Source organism: Nansenia antarctica (genome assembly GCF_963989245.1).
Source record: "Nansenia antarctica genome assembly, chromosome: 5".
Lineage (NCBI taxonomy): Eukaryota > Metazoa > Chordata > Actinopteri > Argentiniformes > Microstomatidae > Nansenia > Nansenia antarctica.
Genome location: NC_137690.1, coordinates 17,466,202 through 17,487,022, shown reverse-complemented (window position 1 = coordinate 17,487,022; position 20,821 = coordinate 17,466,202). Strand labels below are relative to the sequence as shown.

Below are 20,821 nucleotides of genomic sequence, written 5' to 3'. Positions count from 1 at the left end.
TTTGTGAGTTTGTGTTTATCTTCAGACACACACACACACACACACACACACACACACACACACATAACCTTGTACGTATCTGTGCTCCTTTTCTTGAGGAAGCAAAGTTCTCCCTCCCTCTGAGGGGTGGGTGTTGATGATGCCTCACCTCCCTGAGGAGTGGTGGTGTGGTATGTCCGTCGTGAGTACAATCCCAGTTATCAATAGGTGCTGTTTGCTGTAGTGAGTGATGCATTGGTGCAACTAGAGTAAAAATGGCTGCTTTCTCAGTTCACTCGTAGCACATCCATACTTCCATACCAGGGGGAAACTGCCAAAACATTGAGCTGCAATGGCTAATTCCCTCCTACATTCCAGTAAAAAGTATTACATTTGTGGAGAAGTAAGTGAGACTGACAGCTTGTTTGCAGGAAGGATTATTAGCACTGCTTAGGGACAGGCCCAACAGTAAGAGACTGGCATCTGCGTCATATGTTGTGAAGAGCAAATCTGCTTAACCTACTTTGAGTTAGCACAAAATAAATCAGGCTTGTTGCTGGAACCCCAGGATGGCAGCCTTTACGATCCAATTTTGTGTTCATAAAATGGTAATTTGTATGAAATTATTGACTCACAACATGTAAAATAGATTTTGAAATGTCAGATTTGATATGTGTTTGGTGGTTTATCATTGAGTGTGGTGAAACACGACCCTCAATGTTTCTCAGAGACTTCACCAAGATAGTGTGGATGTAAAATGAATGTACTGTAGTAAAGGATTCATAGTTGCCATGGAGATTTCCATGAATCGTGTAGGACAAACAGAGACTCCCACATTCTGCTAGAGAGAAATAGGCTTGTCCACTTGTTTTTATGCTCATTTGACCATTTACAAAAAATATTTTAAAACATGCTCTTAACTCTTGAGTGTTTCCTCTAAAAAGCTCACAATGCTCCTTACTTAGTATCTCTTACTTATGATTAGTGATTTTACTGGGACGTAGGCTACAGTATATTACTTTGAACTACTAAACTAACATTGTCATTATTGTCACATTGACAATATGACAGCGATAACTGCAGGCCTTTTACTCTATGAAATGTATTTAGTAACTCACAAGGGATCTTTCCACTTATCATTGGTCTCTGGAACTTTTCTTGAGCCACTGCTCCATTCAATAGTGCCCTTTTTCTAACTTCAAGGACATTAAGATGTGATCTGAATATCAAGTACTCCCTTAAGTTGCAAAGTATCCAAAGGATAGTATGCTGATTAATGTCGACTGATAAATCTCGTCGACTGATAAATCTGCTCTCCTCTAACTACGTGTACTGTATTCTGTCATATTCCTATGAACAGCTGTATTGTTGAGTAACAGTGCGTGGGTGAAATACCATGAGTGCTGGCAGGCGTGTGTGGGCAATGTGGCAACAAGACAAGGGTGGTTTTGAAATTCATGGGGCCTCTGCTTCCCTTCAAAACACAGTGTGACAAGAAAGTTAATAGGTGTCTAAATGGTGTTAATATTTAACAGTTTCCAGGTTATTTAACAGTTTAACATGCATTCACAAAAGTAACAATGGCCGTGGAAAATGTTTCCAATTAACACCATTACTTCCATGTAAGAGACTTACAAACAAACACGCACGCACGCGCACACACACACACACACACACACACACACACACACGCGCGCGCGCGCACACACACACACACACACACACACACACACACACACACACACACACACACACAGGGCAAACTTTTTTTAAGCCTACATTGTTGCCAAATGTGGAAAAGAAGACAACAATATACATTTCTTGATTAATCAAATAAGCAAAATGGGGTCTATCTACCCTATCACTGACATATCAAAGTATTATGATCTGTTTACAGCTCAGCAGCTTGATGACCAGCAGCAGAGCCTCTCCTTTTCAAAAACGTGGTTGATGAGAGCTGTTTTGCATCAAAAACAAAGCTGTGAACAGTTCCATTGGAACTGCTGCAGACAGTGCCATGAATGCTAATAGTTGTTATTGCTAGGCTAGAACAGCCTCAAAAGACTGACCTGATTTTGGGGCTCTTCAAATACTGAGCTGTTTTACTTTATTCTATTATTGTTGATTTCGTATCCTGCTGCAAGCCTAAGAATTTTACTATTGTGTACCTGTACATTGGATGTTATAAAATCAATTCTGATTCTGATTCTGTTGTTCCTTCTCCTCAGGTGATGTGGAGGAGCTGATATCTGCTATGGCTTGCCTGGACCTGCAGGTACTGATACCCCCCCTCCAGCATTGTTGTTACCCCCCAACTCAGCAGCCCAACCCTAGGATCTGACCCCCTCTCCCCTTCACCTCCCCTGGGCATCATCAGCCAGGTCTCCTGGCTCTACCCTGGGCCCATCATGGGAGGATGCTTCTCCAAACCCAAACCAGGTGACCACCTCCCCCTCTAACCCCCTGTACTCCTTCAACCTACCCCACTCCAAATCCTGTAATAATTGGCACTTGTTCTCCAGCTATATATAGGTCATACAAACTGCTCTCCTGACTGCCTTTGTAGGGTTTGTAGCATGGCGTTTTGTTGGGGAGGAATTTTAATGCTCTCAGTTGCATTGCTTTGAAGAGGATTACGTAGTAGAATATGAGTTCAAATGTAGCACAGTATGTCTGTTTCAATACATATGTGATGCTGTTTCAATGAAGCCGACTCGAGGAAGATTTATAACATGATTTCATCTTTTGAGCCTTTAGTTATTCTCAAGTTTATGATAAACAGCAGTGCTGCATCTTGGAGAAAGCAATAACTTTGGAATAGAATTATAAAAAAAATCAAATAAATCAAATCAAATCCAAAACGTCACTAACATAGCCGAAATAGTGATATGTTGTGACTAAAGTTGAAGGGGCAGAAAACTGTCCCACCACTAAGGAGAGTTGTTATCAGTACTAAGGAGAGAGTTTGGAGAGTAGAGTGACCTGAGTAGGAGAGAGAGGATTCGGGGTAAAGTATGTCCTGCATACTAAGGAGAGAGTACTAAGGTAGAATTTGTCCTCAGTACTAAGCATAGAGAGAGCGTTGGGGGGGGGGGTGTAGTGTAGCAGAGCAGAGCATAGGCCCCTTACTGTGAGAGTAAAGGCTCTAAGGTCTAATTAGTCAAAGTCTATTAAACAAATGAGGCCCTGACAGAACCTTTGACACAGCGGTGACGAGAACTGACCACAAACATTAACTTTGCAGACAAAACCTGACCAAACAGCTCCTTACTTTACAAAATGTTGTGTGTATGGATAGTAGGACACAATACCACACAGTAAATACAGTAAAAAAAATAAAAATAAAAATAAGATTTGTCAGTCAATTGTTGGAATTTGGTGTTTTATGCTCTAGGCAAGGGGTCGCCCATAGACGGCGACCCTGGAGCAATGAGGGGTTCAGTGCCTCGCTCAAGGACAGTACATTTACATGTTTTGCATTTAGCAGACTTATTCCGAAGCGACTTACAATCGATACATACAGTATCAAGTATTTTTTAAATATACAGTATCTACTGTATCGATACATACAGAATCAATACAGTAGATACTGTATATTTAAAAAAAAAACAGTCAGTATGCAAACACAGAGTGAGAACAATAGCAACAACAACAAGAAAATCGCAAGAAAAAGTAATCATAGAAAGTTAATCTGGTGTTCTCCAAGTAATGTAATACTGTGTAAAAAGGTTTCTGAAAGAAGGACCAGTTGAATGTTTCAGCTCAATGTGAATCAGTAGAGTCAGTTCAAGTGAAACTGTTCATAATATCATCTTTACAGTCATTAATGTTACCGTTCTGGAAAGTTATTGCTGATAGAACTCATCATTGCTGAGGAATATGTCCTTGTTCTGTTATTTAGAATGCTCTTAAATGTACATGTTCTTAATCTTTTTCGGATATACATCACATTAAATGCATTCCATATTTGGGAGAGATTCCTCAGCAATTAAGCATACACTGATGAGCCAAAGGATTATGACCACCTGCCAGTCATTGTCAATAGTCAGAGGTCATAATGTTTTGGCTCATCAGTGTTTTCGTAACTGGAGGAATGAAGTTTGGATTTGGAACTGTTCTGATCATCCTGTGGATGGGATGATATAAAGGAATAATCCAAACAAAGTCATTGCTAACTGAAATCTAACACAATATTGAAAATTATCCTACATCTGGTCCTTAATAAGAATCTCTCTGGTAAGAGTCTGCCATAAAGAGAAGGGTGTCATATAGAATAAACCCTGTGTGAGTGTGGGGATGGAGTGCTCTCTCCTTTCCTCTCCTGCAATTGCAGTCACTCTTATGATTTTCCATTGATTTTAATTAAGACTCGCTCAGCAGGTGAAAATTCCAGCCAGATTACTGTGTAAGAACCGGATGGTCAGCACATTTTCCAGCCGAAGAGATAAAGCTGGCTGCAGTGAAAAAGGGTTACACAACCACCTCTTAAAATGTAGGAATAAAAACCTAAAGGTATCATAAAGGTACATATCAGATGTCATCAGATGCTTCCATAGGCCACAAAGACCTGTCACCCAAGAGAAAATGTGTAGAATTTGTACTTTTGACAAAGATTGTCACAACACAAATGTGCACTACCTTTACAGTAAATATTCACAATACATTTGTCATGGTCAAGTCATTTTAACTTGACAAAGCACTTTCTCCATTAGGATTTGGCTGAATAAAGACCAAATTGTTTGATTATGTAAGCCTGTGTAAAATATCAATTAAAAGTAGTAGGAAGAACTAGCGGAGAGAATAAATAACTGAGAAGTGCTTTTCTAATGGGTTCTACAGTTGAGGTTAAAGTGGAGCTAACCCTCTTGGCGAAAGAAAAGGAAGTGGATGTGATGTCACCAAATGGAAAGGCGAGCCCCTTCTCTGACTGCCGGCCCAATGGGGCGCTGGGACACTGCTCAGATGAGGACTCTGCCCCTCTCCGGCTCTACCACCAACCCAGAGACTATGTGGAGGCGTCCGTGTGTCACGTCAAGGATCTGGAAAATGGACAGTAAGATTGATAAAAAGTCAATGTACTTTATTAATTTGCCTCATTACCTTCTATATCTATGTATATATCTAAATCTTCATTGCACCATGACGTGTGTGTGTGTGTGTGTGTGTGTGTGTGTGTGTGTGTGTGTGTGTGCTCTTATCCCTTTATAGGATGCGTGAGGTTGACTTGGGGAGTGGCAGAGCTCTGCTAATCAAAGAACATGGGGAGTTCTCTGCCATTGCTCACAAGTGTCCACACTATGGAGCACCGCTGGTCAAAGGTGAGTCTCCATGTTATCAACGACCTGTGTAATGTTATCATGGTTTGACTTCTCTGGTGTGAAATGAAGCTTTGGGTTTTCACGTTGGATGCCACAATGGGAAATATCTTTCTGTATTTCAGGTGTCTTGTCCAAAGGGCACGTGCGATGTCCGTGGCATGGTGCATGTTTCAACATCGCTACAGGAGACATCGAGGACTTTCCTGGACTGGACAGCTTACCCACCTTCCAGGTGACCTCCCTCGTTTGTGATGTCATTCAGATTCCCTGCTTTATCCTGTCTCTCTCAGCATCCTCAAAAAAGTGTACCCATCGCTCATGTCTGTTTGCTTCAGGTCAGAGTTGAAAAGGACAAGGTGATCATTCGCGCCAACAAACAGGTAAAGACATTGGGAGTATTTAGACAGATTATTGAGGTGAATTTGGAATCCTGGTTCACCTATGACCCTGTAAATGTTTCAACTTCCAGGCTCTTCAGTCCCAGAAGCGGTCAAAGCCAATGGCGAGGTGTTCGGCAGTCATTAACTCCAACACAGGCTTCAGCCATGTTCTCATCATTGGATCAGGTCAGTTGGACATTCTCTTATGCTTTGTACTCTCATTAATAGTAATTCTAATAAGTCTGTTTGTGTATGTTTGAACTGTTGACATTTATCCTATGTATGTGTTTTGTTGGTTCGTATTCACATCTCAGTAAGACTCTACTACAATAAATGTGTTGGTTTTGTGTCTCAAGGTCCAGCGGGTCTGGTGTGTGCAGAGACGTTAAGACAAGAGGGCTTCACAGATCGTATCATCATGTGCACCATGGACAAACACCCTCCGTATGACAGGCCTAAACTGAGTAAGGTTTGTACAGAGACCCAGAACACAACACAGAACACAAAGGCTACTCATACAGACTTTGTAATAACATTTATTTCAATTGGAAGAAGGTTTTGGAAAAAAACATTGCAAAACTGGCAATAAACCTGGATTGTCACTCATGCCAACTGTTCATGGTTACAGTTTTTATCATCTTCCTGTAGATTTCATGCTCCAAGATTCGGTCAATATGATTTTGTATTTTTGAACCCATCTTTATTCTTGTCTAAATATTGGTATAACATCATTCCTTGTAATGTTTATTTAATGTTTAATATTTATGGTTTTTTGGGGTTGTAAAAACCTGCAGGAACATAGTCCTCTGATTTTGCAATTCTTATAATTAAAATCACTAACAACTTTGCTTTGAGGCTCGTTTGTGTTAGAAAGGTTGCATTTTTTTTCTCTCTCTGTCACCCATTAGTGCAAGTGTTGTGCTGTGATAGGGTATAACCAACCCTCTCCCCCTTAGTCCCTAGAAAGCACAGCAGAGCAGTTAAAGCTACGCTCCATGGAGTTCCTTCAGAGCCATGACATCGAGCTGCTCACAGAGAAGGAGGTGAGACAAGGTGCCAGAACTGGTCTCAGACCAGCAATGAAGGGGAACAAATCCCCCCTGTGACATGTTGGCTAAAAGATGTTTCTTTTAACTGTGGGATGTCTTCATTTCCTGTAGGCAGTAGCAGTGGATGTCAAGACAAGGGCTGTAACATTTCAAGATGGCTTCAGGATGGAATACAAGAAGCTATTTATTGCTACAGGAAGCAAGTAAGGAGTAACAGTTGCAGTTGAATGCGGTGAAATATAATTCTGTTATTCTGCCTGGCTTATAGAGTATGACCAGTGTTTATATGAATGATTCCTTTATTGACACTGATCCACCCCTGACTTTTGTTTGTAAGACCCAAGCCAATGAGCTACAAAGGCAAGGACATTGGCAATGTGTTTCACCTCATGACCCCTGAAGATGCCAACAGCGTAGCCAGGCTGGCCAATAACAAGAATGCTGTGGTTGTGGGAACTTCATTTGTTGGTGAGACATATGACAATACAGTATAAACAGAATATAAACAGAATTATAACAGTTCTGTTACAATTGAGTAACTTCACATTATGTGCTGCTTATACCTATGTAGTAACACTGCAATTGCTATAATAACAACATGGTTAAAGGGTCAATCTTGGATTGGTATATCCATTCTTTTTACTTTTAAATGAATTATGACCCCTGAAGATGGCCATTGATTCTTGAAGAATTTACTGTAGTATGCCTCATAAGTGTAGTACAACTGTCTTACCTCCTCAGAACCCAAAATACAAGCTTATTTTACTTCAATGTAAACAACATATAGCTTCAGCATGGTTAAAACTATAATTTTGATCTCATGGATGGTCAGTCCTTGTATCCATGAACGAATTTGAGAGTGGTTACATTTCAACAGAATCCACTTATGAAAACACAATAGACATTTTTAAGAGACAGTCATTCAACACACACATGTACAACATAGCAGAACACATCATCTTCAGCCCAATCCCTCAACTGCTATACCAAAAAGGTGTGTGTGTGTGTGGGAGGGGGGGGGGGGGGGGGGTGAGACACTTTGTTATTATTTAAATCCCAGATGCCCCTTTAACATGTTGCAATAATGATTATGAAACAATAATTCAGTAATTGCTTTGTAATTGCATAATAATGGAGTTGAGTGAATGACAGTTCCATGTCCTACTTGTGTAAAGCTGCTCAATACAATTACAATACAATCACAAAGCTTTCACTAAATTGCTATGTTACTACATGTTAATACAATACTAATAATATTAGTATTTAATTAGTTAATACTAACTAACTAACCAAACTGTTAACTAAAGTGTTACCGCACATAAAGTGTAGTGTGTGGTTAAGTGGTCATCTGTGAATGTGATACATGTGTGTCTTCTGTATTGTTTATCAGGCATGGAGGTGGCTGCTGCTCTCACAGACAAGGCCCACTCTGTCTCTATCATCGGGATCGAAGCCATCCCCTTCCGGCAAGCTCTGGGCGAGAAAGTAGGGAAAGCCATAATGAAGGTAGGGACACACTCCTGAGAAATCAGGCTGTACACACCTTACTGCAGAGCAACTTGATTAGCATTTTTATACGAAAAATTGTATTTCAGATGACAATTACATTGTATTTTAGATTAAAATATTACATAGTAAATTGGAAAAAATTACCATAAGATAATCTTGGAGTAATACCACCGGTGTGTGCTCTGTCGTTGCAGCTGTTTGAGACGAACAGGGTGAAGTTCTACATGCAGAATGAGGTGGCGGAGATGCTCGGCCATCATGGACAGGTATTCAGAAAGTGAGAGAAACAGCCTGACATGATGAACAGTAGGACTCTCTCTCCCCTTTTCCCTGGTTAATCAAGCCCATTTTCAGAACAGACATGATTGGTCTAGGTGAACCACAGTGTGTCGGCTAAAAGAGAGGATCAACACTGGATTACTGTACTACCAAAACCTCAATTTGGAGTGTGGCTCTAGTGATACTGTACGTACTGTATGTGGCCTCACTGTTTTTTGTCAATGTTGTTTTTATGTCGTTCCACAGTTGAAAGAAGTGGTTCTGAAGAGTGGGAAAGTTCTCCGGGCAGATGTGTGTGTCATTGGCACAGGTGAGACAAGCTCAAATACAGTGGGGCTGGAGGAGCAGAGGAGTACTTCCTCAGCAGTCCTAGAGAACATTGACTTCACATACAACTATATTTTACACACCCGCTAGTCAATGTCCATCACTATGTTCTGATTCATGGCGGTGAAGTATCTAATAATAATAATCTAATAATTGACCTGCTCTAAATCATGTGTCTATAGCCTATCCTATGTCTTCACCCTGCAGGCTCCGGCCCAGCGACAGGCTTCCTGAAACAGAGCGGGGTTCACATGGACTCCAAGGGCTTCATTACCGTCAACAAGGTCAAAACTAAACAACACCACGACAAGACAGAAAACACAGCCTGTTCTGCTCTGTACTGTGCACTCAAGTTTATCTTTATTATCCCATTGGAAATAATTCATTCCATGCATGGCTGCATTACAAGGATATACAGGAATACTATGTCATTTACTATGACACCTTTCATACTATGTCACCTTTCAAGCCTGCAAACTGCGACACTTTAAATGAATGTGCAATAACACTATGTGCAATATGACAACCCTAGGGTACATAAGGTTGCAGAGAAATAGGAAATGTTAGAATAGGTATAGCATAGCATAGAGTACAGCACATTGTTTTATCTGTACAGTATAGTATAGTGGATAGTGTACATAGCCTTTATTTATGTAAACCAGCTCCTTTCCCTTCTTTTTTTTTTCTTCTTTTTTTTTCTTTCCTAGCACCAGGGGAGCCACCCCTCCCAAATTTCGTTGTTTGGTACCTGTACTATAGCAATGACAATAAAGACCATTCATTCATTCATTCATTCATTTGCAATGCAGTTATCAACTAACACACCAAATTCATCTTCCGAATTGTCAGACGATGCAGACGAATGTTGATGGCGTCTTTGCTGGAGGAGACGTGGTGACGTTTCCTTTCCCACAGCGCAGCAATAAGAAGGTGAACATCCCTCACTGGCAAATGGCCCATGTGCACGGTGAGTGTTATCATCTCCTAGAGATCAAACAACTAAGCTGCTTGTCCTCTACTGTGGACTAATTAGTATACTGATCATTTGGTTGTTCATAGTAACATTTACATGTAATAACAGTAATTACAGTAAGTACAGTATAAATTACATATATAACTTTGACATAAAGTTGATCATGAGAACACCCTATGCTTGTGTCTGATTGACAGGAAGAGTAGCAGCACTCAGCATGATGGGAAAAGCCACTGAGATCAAAACGGTGCCTTACTTCTGGTCAGCCATGTTTGGGAAAAGCATACGCTATGCAGGTAAACAGGGCTTCTCCTCAGGAGGGAAACAACGCATGTTTTGTTTTTCTACTGTATGATTTCATTAGCTTTCAGTTGAACTGAATATGTGAAAAGTAATCGGTAACTCAGTATAAATGTCTCATTGTTTTATGAGTAGTTAAGTAGGCTACACACTCTCTGAATTCCAAATGGGCCCCCAGCCCCCACTCCACAGATCCCTAAACCTAGGCACTCCTATAGATCTGAAGGGATTGGATAGATATAAGCAATATGGTGAAAACTCTGAGTAGTCTGTCAGAGGGCAAGATGTCACCATGTTGCTTACTTACACCTATCCAATCCTTTCTGATCTACAGGAGGGGATAGGCAGGGTCTGAGGCCCCCTTTAAAAAGCCTCTGTTGAGATTGTAGCTGCATCACTGCCACCTAGCTGTGAAGCCAGAGAGGTGAGCCGTCATGAAAATGGAGGTGTGTATTGGTGTTACAAACCAATGGTTCATCAGAAATTATTCATTTTTATTGTCAAGGTTACGGCGAGGGCTTTGATGATGTCGTAATCCAGGGAGATCTGGACGAGTTGAAGTTTGTGGCATTTTATACCAAGTAAGTGTATATATATATACTCACCGGCCACTTCATTAGGCACACCTTGCTAGTACCGAGTTGGACCCCCTCTTGCCTTCAGAACTGCCTTAATTCTTTGTGGCATCTTCAACAAAGGTGTACCTAACAACAAAGGTGTACCTAACAGCAAAGGTGTACCTAATGAAGTGAGTGTATATCACTGGCTATCTGCAGGATTGCTGGCTTAGAGCAATTTTCTATCTTTTTTTATTATGTTTTTAATATACAATATGCAAGGTATCACTCAGCATTCTTTTTCAAAAGATCATTGCTTCAAACTACATTAAAAAATATAACCGCAAGCGGCAATGGGGCGTGTTCCTACAGATATGCCCCCATAACCATAAATGGGGTGAGATTGACAGACACAGGGTTGGCCTACAGACAGGTTGTAGATTGACAGATAGGGGGTAGACCTACAGACAGGGGGGTAGACCACTCATCTAATATGGGCCAAGTTGAACTCATGATATACTAAGCTATGATATTATGAAGTACCCTAGGACCACGGGCCTGTAAGATACCAATCACCTAATTATGGAATGATATACATAGGCTACTATGCTACAATGATAATATACACTAAGTGTAAATACAAAAATGCATTGTGGATTAACCTTCCCAGTTAATGACCATGTTGTATGCCCACGCCAAATGAAGCGTCATTATGTCACAGACGTGTCGAAAATTTCAAACATCTGTAATGTCCTTGTTTTTTGAGATATCTTCAAATACTTTGACATAGTAACCCATTGTAGTGCCCTCTATCAAAAAAACCTGTCGACTGCCATAAAAATTGAGGTAGCAGGGCAAATTCTCAGAGTATTTGAAAATTGTTTTCTTTTCATATAATTTTCTCTGATATCTTTAAATGGATCTCTTATCCTTTAACATCCTATAGAGCAGGGGTCGGCAATTAGGTTTGGCCTCGGGCCAAATTTTTTTTGAGCCACTAGATGGCGGGCCCGAACGTTTTTTTTTTTTTTTTTTTTTTTTTTTTTTTCTAACACCAGGGGAGCCACCCCTCCTAAATTTCGTTGTTTGGTACCTGTACTGTAGCAATGCCAATAAAGACCATTCATTCATTCCATTCATTCATTCATTCATAAGTAATTGATTGTTAAAAAATGTGACACGTTCTAATGCTTTGACTTTTCTTTCGAAAAATGTACACATCGCTAGTCAACTAACACAGCTTGTTTTGTGAGCCTGCTAACAATGTAAAGTAGTGTTGTAGTTAACTAGGTAACAATGTAAAGTAGTGTTCTAGTTAACTAGATAACAATGTAAAGTAGTGTTGTAGTTAACTAGGTAACAATGTAAAGTAGTGTTGTAGTTAACTAGGTAACAATGTAAAGTAGTGTTCTAGTTAACTAGGTAACAATGTAAAGTAGTGTTCTAGTTAACTAGGTAACAATGTAAAGTAGTGTTGTAGTTAACTAGGTAACAATGTAAAGTAGTGTTGTAGTTAACTAGGTAACAATGTAAAGTAGTGTTGTAGTTAACTAGGTAACAATGTAAAGTAGTGTTGTAGTTAACTAGGTAACAATGTAAAGTAGTGTTGTAGTTAACTAGGTAACAATGTAAAGTAGTGTTGTAGCTAACTAGGTAGCAGTCCAATCCATTACGTTGCAGTATTTTGGCTTGACTAGCAAGTTTGTGTTGTGATTCTCAACAACGTTGAAACGTAGTTTCACCCTTTTCCATAGTTTTGAATAATAAATGTGTGGACTGACGATGTAGCGCAGCCTAGCTTATTCTAGTAATTATTTAACATACTTTCATTCTGAATGATTCCCCCCTCCTCCCAGACAAGGTCACATTATTATTGGATTGGTTGTTTGCCTGCCGGGTGAAGTTAGCTAAACATTTAACCTGCTAACTAGCAAGAGAAACATCATGTCACTCTCCAAAGGTGTAAAGAGGTTGACGGTGAAAACAGGGCATTTAAAGAGGAATGGACAGCGAACTATAATGTTCATCCTACCTGGTTTCATCAACGCAAAGCCGTTGTGAGACTCACAGCTTCCTGCTCACAATGTTCCCTTTCTATACATGCGAGTCGTCCTTTTCCTCAATGAATGTGATAAAGACGCACGAGAGGAATCGATTGATGCAAAAAAAAACTTGAGAACTGCCTGCGGATTAAAGTGACGTCCATATAACCAGATATCAAGCAAATACTGACCGATGGGAGATGCCACTTTTCACATTAAGTGAGTACCAAGCCTGTCGTTATTGTATTTAATAACCTAATTGTATTTTTTATATTTTGAATGAATGGCTCATTGTAATTATTATCCCTAATAGCGTGTTTGCTCTGTCGTTTCAGGAGCATAGGCCTATGCACCACCACCCCTCGCATAAGCGGATTACTTTTCTTTCTTTTCTTTTTTTCACCGATTTTGTTGTCAATGTTTTTCAGAATATTAAACTGAATTTGCTTTGTTACTGTTCATATGTGTGTTGCAGTCACATATACGTAAACATTACGTTTGAATTATTTACTGAGCTGGTGTTATTTTTTTCAAACCACACACGGCTATTTCAGCACTACACGTTGTCCACCTACTTATGATTCACTATGAGGGGTTCAGCGTCAGTGCGCTTCGGTGCACCCCGCTGCCTGATTGTCTGTCCCTGTGTCATTCACTCTCAACATGGATAAAAGTACAATAAGCATTATTCAGGTGGAGGTAGATTCTCTATTCGGACATTATAGGCGCTATATGTGGGACTGTCGGTCCGATATTGTAAAAAAAAAAAAAAAAAAAAAAAAAAAAAATGGATTCTCAAAATATTCTGCTGGGCCAAATATTATTGGTGATGGGCCAGCAATGGCCCGCGGGCCGCCTATTGCCGACCCCTGCTATAGAGAGACGTGCACCACGCATGTTCATATACAATTTCGGACCAATCTGAATTTTTATACGTTTGGCCAAATTTTCCACCTCAAGAAAAATTCATCATGGCGGACCGTATGGGTTCTTGAGGCAAATATGTTCCCTATGAGGAAAGACACATATGTACCAAGTTTTATAAATGTTCATCCAACAGGGTGGAAATTCCAGCTTTTTGTTTTCATATCATTTTCTCCGCCATCTCGGAATGGATCTCTTATCCTTGAACACCCTATAGAGCAGGGGTGGGCAATTATTTTTCCCAGGGGGCCAAATGAGCAACTGAAAATATTTTGGAGGGCCGGGCCAAAATTCCGAACTCAATTATGCATAATTGCATTTTATTTCTATATAAAAAGCAGTAAATGGCATTGTTTTGACCGCTGGTAAGAGTGTATGTTATTATTTGGCAATTAAAAGGTGAGGTTAGCTTTCAAAAATATCATTTATTCAAATAGAATTTCCAAAATGATAAACAAAATGTGAAACATTTGACTCATTTTCAGTCACATTAATAACAAAGGGCATTTTGAGTTTCATGTACTATTGAAACAAGGCTTTTTTTTAGCTTCCTAAAGACATCACATCATCTTTGTAGCCAAAATAAACAAGACATGTCACTTGTAACTGTGTAAAGAAAAGTGTCCCAGTTTTGTAGCCTTTTTGACTTTACATGCCTATATTAAACATTTAATGTTTTCAGAACTGTGCACAAAAAAAAATGTCCCATTTCACTTGTTATATTTCCACATTTTAGTGTTCTTCAGTTCTTTTTTTTTTACTGTGCAGAAAAAAAGAAAAGGATCAAGTGTCCCATTTCACTTGTTATATTCCCACATTTTAGTGTTCTTCAGTTCTTTTTTTTCATTCAGTGTGAGAAATCCAGTCTCTGTTGAGCTTTAACAAGTCCATCAAAGTCAGGTTGAATGTCTGAGGTGGAGATGCGAAGCACAGCTGACAGATGTTCATCAGTGAGAGAGGATCTGTACCTGGATTTGGTAAACTTCATGACTGAGAATGTCTGTTCACATATGTAGGTGGATCCAAAGAGAACCAATATCTTCTGAGCATGTCTCCTCATGTTTGGAAAGTTCTCCTCCTTGAGAGCAGAGTAGAACTCTAGCAGTGATGCTGACTTGAAGTGCTCTTTCAGTAGTGAATCAGACTGCAGGTCAATGAGTTCAAGCTGAACATCAGTGGGTGCACTATCAACACTGCAGGTAACGGGAGAGGAAACCAGCTGCATTTCATCCTCAACCTTTTTGAAATCTTGAAAACGCCTTGAAAATTCACCATGCAGTGCTCCTAACATTGATGAATACCTGTGCCGGTGATCAGCTGATGGTTTGACTTCTTTCAGGGTTTTCATGTGTTCGAGATTGTTGCTGCCTAGTTGCCTTGAAATGAATTGCAACTTTGTCATGAAGGCTTTCACATGGCTATGCATTTCATGAACAAAAAGGCCCTTGCCCTGCAGTTGTGTGTTCAGTTCATTCATCATTGCAGTCACATCAACAGCAAATGATAAATCTGCCATCCAGTCCTCATCAGACAGCTCTGGGATGGTTTTGCCTTTCATCTCACAAAACTCCTTTATCTCTGATTTCAGAACCCAAAACCTTTTTAGCACTTTGCCCAGGCTGAGCCATCTGACAGCTGTGTGGTACCTGACATCACCATGTTCGCTCTCTTGCTCCTCCAATAGTGAAACAAACTGCCTGTGATTTAATGCTCGCGCTCTAATGAAATTAACTGTTGTAGTAACAACATCAACCACATGGCTAAGTTTTAGCACTGACTTGCACAACGCTTGCTGATGAATAATACAATGTATAAACACCAATTTCTGCTCTGCGTTGAGTTCACTCACTTTATCTTGCATTCTTTTCAAAAGCCCAACATATTTCCCTGTCAAATTCGGACATCCATCCGAGAATGGCTTACCAAGGCTCATTCATATCTTTAGCTCTATAGCAAATTCCCCTTTACTGTGTCTTGGATGAAGGACAGAGAAACTACCAAGTATTGAAATGCAGTAAATACAGTCGTGTGAAAAAATTAGGACACCCCATGAAATATTTACTTGTTTTTTTAAGAGATATGGACATATTGTAGTGCCGAGAGACGGGAGTCGGAGGCGGCGTATCAAATGTCACAGCTAAACGTTTATTAACAAACATGAACAAGCTGCGACCACATGCTTCAAGCAGTAACTATATCACTCCTGTAACAACTTGAGTACCACGCACTTAACCCTCCGTGCGGAAACAATAATACCCAACCCATAGTTCCGGGGGTGAATTATGTTAACCCACCACACAAGCCCCCCCAGAATTCACCCATAGTCAAAATCCCTGTGTCGCACCGTGACCGGGGGCGGGGGGTGGGGCATGGGGGGGCGGCCACGGCGTGGGGGCTGAGCCAGTTCCAATGGCCGGGAAACGTCCACGTGAGCGGACTTGATCCTATCAATGGAGACCGTCTCGTGTCTACCACCAACGTCCACCACTAGGGTCTTGTCCCCGTGTTGTAGGACCTTGAACGGGTCCGTGCTGTGAAGTGGGGACGGGTGCGAACACCTCAGCGGCCTCCAGCCAGGGCTGGACTGGCCATCTGGCATACCGGGCATCTGCCCGGTGGGCCGCGGTAGTTTTGGGCCGAGCCGACCGGCAAAATAAAAAAAAAATATATATATATTTTTTTTTTTTACCAGCCGGCCCGGCCGAAAGCTACCATCGAACGGCCCATAAATCGAAAGCTACCATTGAACGGCCCATAAATCAGGGACAGCGGCCCATTGGCCAATTTTCGATGCAGACACTGGGCTGGCCCAATCAACAGAGAGAAGGGGGGGGGGGGGGTGTCAGGGGTCACGCACGCACGCAGCACCAGACCTCCGTCTCAGTTTCGCGGTAGTTTTGGGCCGAGCCGGCCGGCAAAATAAATTTAGTTAGCCTGGATAGTTACTAGATAGATACTGAGAGAGATGGAGCGCAAAAGCACACTAAAACGGAAGGGAGGCTGGGAAAAACTTAGGGAGAAAAACAAAAAGAAACTCGAGGCAGATGCTGCCAAATGTGTAAACATTAGGGACATGTTTGCTGCACCCTCAAGTTTACCACAGCAGCAACAGCAACAGGTTGAAGAGGAGGCTGGCAGGGAGGAGCGGGAGCAGGGTACAGATACAGAGGATAGAGAGGATACAGAAGAAGCGGGGCAGAGTCAGCCTGTAACCGTTGACCCGGTAAGGAAAATATAGGTAGCTGTTAGGGGTGTAACGGATCGCCCCCCACGGTTCGGCACGCATGTGTGCCGCGGATCAATTGCAAAATGTAACCAAGTAATAATATTACTTAATATTAGTTAATATCCCTTGTAAATCACAATGTAGAGTTGCCATGAAAAGATAGACGCGACAGTTGCGTGCTTTGTTTTACTCTAAAGCGCAATGATAGGTTGATAATGGGAAAAAAAATCTAGAACAACAAGGCTGCGTTCGTAAATTCGCTCTGGAATCTGATCACTGAGTACACTGGTCTACTTGCATTGGTACCATTGCTTACTGTATGTAGTCGTCTTTGTAGTGGTTTGGGGGAATACTACAGTTTGTCATATGACTGTACAGCACAGTATATAAGACGAGTATATAAGGCAAGTATTTTTGTGCTGGTGGGTGTGGTCCGACCGATTGGGGTGGGCCTGTCTGGGCCAAAAATGCCAGGGCCTAATTTTTGTCCCAGTCCAGCCCTGTAGGGAGGAGCGCTGCCTGGCTGCAGACCAGGGGACAGTGGCATCCGGGATGAAATCCCCGGGGACTCGTAGGGTTTGGCCGTATACGAGTTCGGCAGACGAGGACTGCAAGTGAAACAATAATACCCAACCCATAGTTCCGGGGGTGAATTATGTTAACCCACCACAATATCAATATTTAATCTTCTTTCAAACAATATCTATAGATCAAGGTGATGTAACTGAACCAAAAACAATGAAAATAACAAAGATGTCAATTTCTACTGAGGAAAAAGTTAGGACCTAATAGCTGGTATTTCCTCCCTTTGGATGAAATAACCTCAATTAGACATTTACGATAACTGTCGACCAGTCCCTGACATCGACTGGGAGAACGTTTTTCCCACTCCTCCGTGCAGTATTAATTCCAGCTGTGTGATGTTTGAGGGATGTCTTCCATACACATTCTGTTTCAAATCACCCCACAGTATCTCATTAAGATTAAGATCTGATTGACTTGGCCATTCCAGAACTCTCCGTTTCTTTCTTTTGAGCCATTCCTTAGTGGATTTACTGGAATGTTTTGGGTCATTGTCATGTTGCATGGTTCAGCTTTACGTGTTGGTCAGTCTCACATTTTCTTCAAGCCCCCTCTGATAAATAATGTGTAGTGTATTCTATGATGGTGAGCTAGCCAGATCCTGCTGTAGCGAAGCAGCCCCAAACCGTGACATTTCCACCCCCATGCTTCACCATTGGTATGAGGTACTCGTGCTCAAATGCTGTCTTTGGTTTGCGCCAACGCCAAACATGCGGTCAAATTCGGACATCCATCCGTAGTGACACCTGCCAGTCTGTCCCATTCGAGTCCCAGTTTGTCCATGCATGCGTTGACCTCGGTGAACAGATCACTCCCCGTTGTGGTTCCTTTCATTGGCCGCATTGCTGCCAGCTCCTCCGTAAGCTTGAAGTCGCGCGTTATCCCCCGGAGGAATATGAGCAGCTGGGCTGTGTCACGGACGTCACAACTCTCATCCAAAGCTAAAGAAAAAAAGTCGAAGCTTCCCACTTCACTTTGCAGCTGAAACTCCAGATTCTCTGCGATGTCCTCCACCCTTCTCGTCACGGTGCGGCGGGACAGCGCGATGTTTTCAAACGCTTCTTTTTTTTCTGGGCATAGCAGTGCTGCAGACTCGACCATGCACTCTTTCACAAACTCCCCCTCCGAGAATGGCTCACTGTTCTGGGCGATGTTGTGGGCTATCACAAAGCTGGTTCTGGTCGCTGCATCTCTGGCTGCATGCAGCTTTGTAAAACAGCCTTGTCGTTTTTCTAGCTTGGCTAGTAAATCCGTTGATGTCCGCGCTCGTTCAGCATCAGTCAAGTTTTTGTATTTCTCGGCATGTTTCGTCTCGTAATGCCGTTTCAAATTGTACTCTTTAAACACGGCGACATGCTCCCCACAAACCAAACACACAGGTTTACCCTTGACTTCAGTAAAGAAAAAATTAGTAGTCCATATTTGTTAGAAAGTTCTGCGTTCGGCATCCACTTTCCTCTTTTTGGCATGAGCCGACATTTTCGCATTTTTCAGGGGTGACAAGTAAGGTAGACAGGTTGTCAATCACGTGCACGATTGCGTGCACTATGAGAATAAATGGCCTTCAAAATAAAAGCAATGCGGTTTTAGTCCACCCATAAGATAATTAGAAAATATAATATATAAAAATGTTTTTTATTTTTTATTTTTTTATTTCTCTAATTATCATGTAATCTTTCGCGGGAGGTCAGAATTATCCGGTGGGACGTATTTGGCCCGCGGGCCGTACAATGCCCAGGTCTGCTATAGAGAGACGTGCACCACGCATGTTCATATGCAATTTTGGACCAATCTGACTTACAGTTGATTTTAAGTTAATTTGCACCTGCAGACAAATCCATGATTTGGGTTTGGGCTCATGGGTTCTTGAGGAAAATATGTTCCCCATGAGGAAAGACACATAATTATGTACCAAGTTTTATACATGTTCATCCAACGGGGTGGAAATTCCAGCATTCTGAAGTAAATTATTTACTTTTGGTTATTATAGTGCCACCTATGGTCTAATCATGGTCATTATTTCTGCCATAGTTACTGATAGTTACTCTAGTTGTGGCATGCATATTCATAGCATTTTTGGTCAGGGACTTTTTGAGCTATTTGACTTAAGCAAGGAAAATAATAATAATAATAAGTAAAACAAAAAAAACTATAACAATACTCTTCCTAGTAGGAACACTAAATATGTTGTCTTAATCTGCCTCGTCTATAGGGGTGAGGAGGTGGTTGCTGTGGCCAGCATGAACTATGACCCCATTGTATCCCGTGTGGCAGAGGTCCTGGGGTCCGGAAAGACGATTAGGAAGCGAGATGTGGAGTAAGTACATTTGCCCCTCTTTAAAATCTGGTCTGGGTGACAATGAGGTTTTTATGTTCTTTAGATTTCTCAAGGTTTAATGAGGAAACACATATGCCAATGTTATCACATGCTGTAGACATGAAATAAGGAAGAGACATGAAACTACTGTATATAACTTTGATGGAATTCTCCTAGAACACATGTACACTGTATGTGTAACATTGTTTGGATGTTTGTTTACAATCAGTTTGTTTAGTGTGTACTGTATTTCTGTAAATTGTATTTGTCATGTCTCTCATGTTTATCTCTCATTTTCAATTGTGCATTCACAAAAAAGTGGATGTTAACTCGACCTGGCAAGTACGAAAACATGTGCTTTTGTTCATAAACTATTTCAGCCATGTTCCACTCAAGATTTATGGCAGATTTTTCTCAGACTCTATACTATAAACTTAATTCTTGTATAAAAAGTATAAGCATCCTGTTTAAAGGCTTTTCTTTCCTTTTCTTTGGACTGCAGGACAGGCGATATGTCTTGGTTGATAGATAAAGGCTCGCAGTGACATCTCAAGCTCTCCATGTCTATGGGGTCTGCTGGACACAGTGGACACTTTTGGTGCTGAGGCTGAGCAGCTATACTGTGGCCATACGGTGGACTTACTACTGCTGACCCTGTCTGGACCTGTTAGGGTAACCCCCCCTGGAGTCAAGGCTGAAACTGTTTTACATATTGTTCTACAGAGATTCTGCATACTGATGGACTGTACATACTGTATTCTATACTATGAGCCATACACAGTTTTAACATACAAAAATACTGTGGTGGCAAATCTTGTGGTCATGACTGCTTTCTCAGATTTCACAGCGAAGAAATATCGGATTCAGTCTTTGTGCTTCTGCATGATGTATCTACCTGTACACTTTGTTTATAAGGGGCTAGAGATTGGGGGTATTGACATTTTTTGTACAACTTTGTATATAGCTATAATCCTTAATGCACTGTAACAAAACTGGACTGTACAATTTAAACTGAACTTTTCTAAGTTTGAGATACATGACTAATATGTTTGAGTGTGC

General features: G+C 41.2%; 1 protein-coding gene across 1 annotated transcript; it reads left to right on the top strand.

Annotated features, from left to right (window-relative positions):
• Positions 1–2,387: 2,387 nt before the first annotated feature.
• LOC308157422 (apoptosis-inducing factor 3-like) lies at positions 2,388–20,307 on the top strand (the record flags this gene model as incomplete). Its single annotated transcript, XM_080530974.1, has 19 exons — positions 2,388–2,418; positions 4,819–5,032; positions 5,188–5,297; positions 5,420–5,529; positions 5,633–5,677; positions 5,767–5,863; positions 6,034–6,146; positions 6,634–6,720; positions 6,838–6,929; positions 7,064–7,194; positions 8,117–8,232; positions 8,430–8,501; positions 8,761–8,824; positions 9,049–9,125; positions 9,691–9,808; positions 10,012–10,110; positions 10,620–10,695; positions 19,658–19,762; positions 20,265–20,307. The coding sequence occupies 19 exons, from the start codon at positions 2,388–2,390 to the stop codon at positions 20,305–20,307; spliced, it is 1,800 nt and encodes a 599-aa protein (XP_080387100.1).
• Positions 20,308–20,821: the final 514 nt, after the last annotated feature.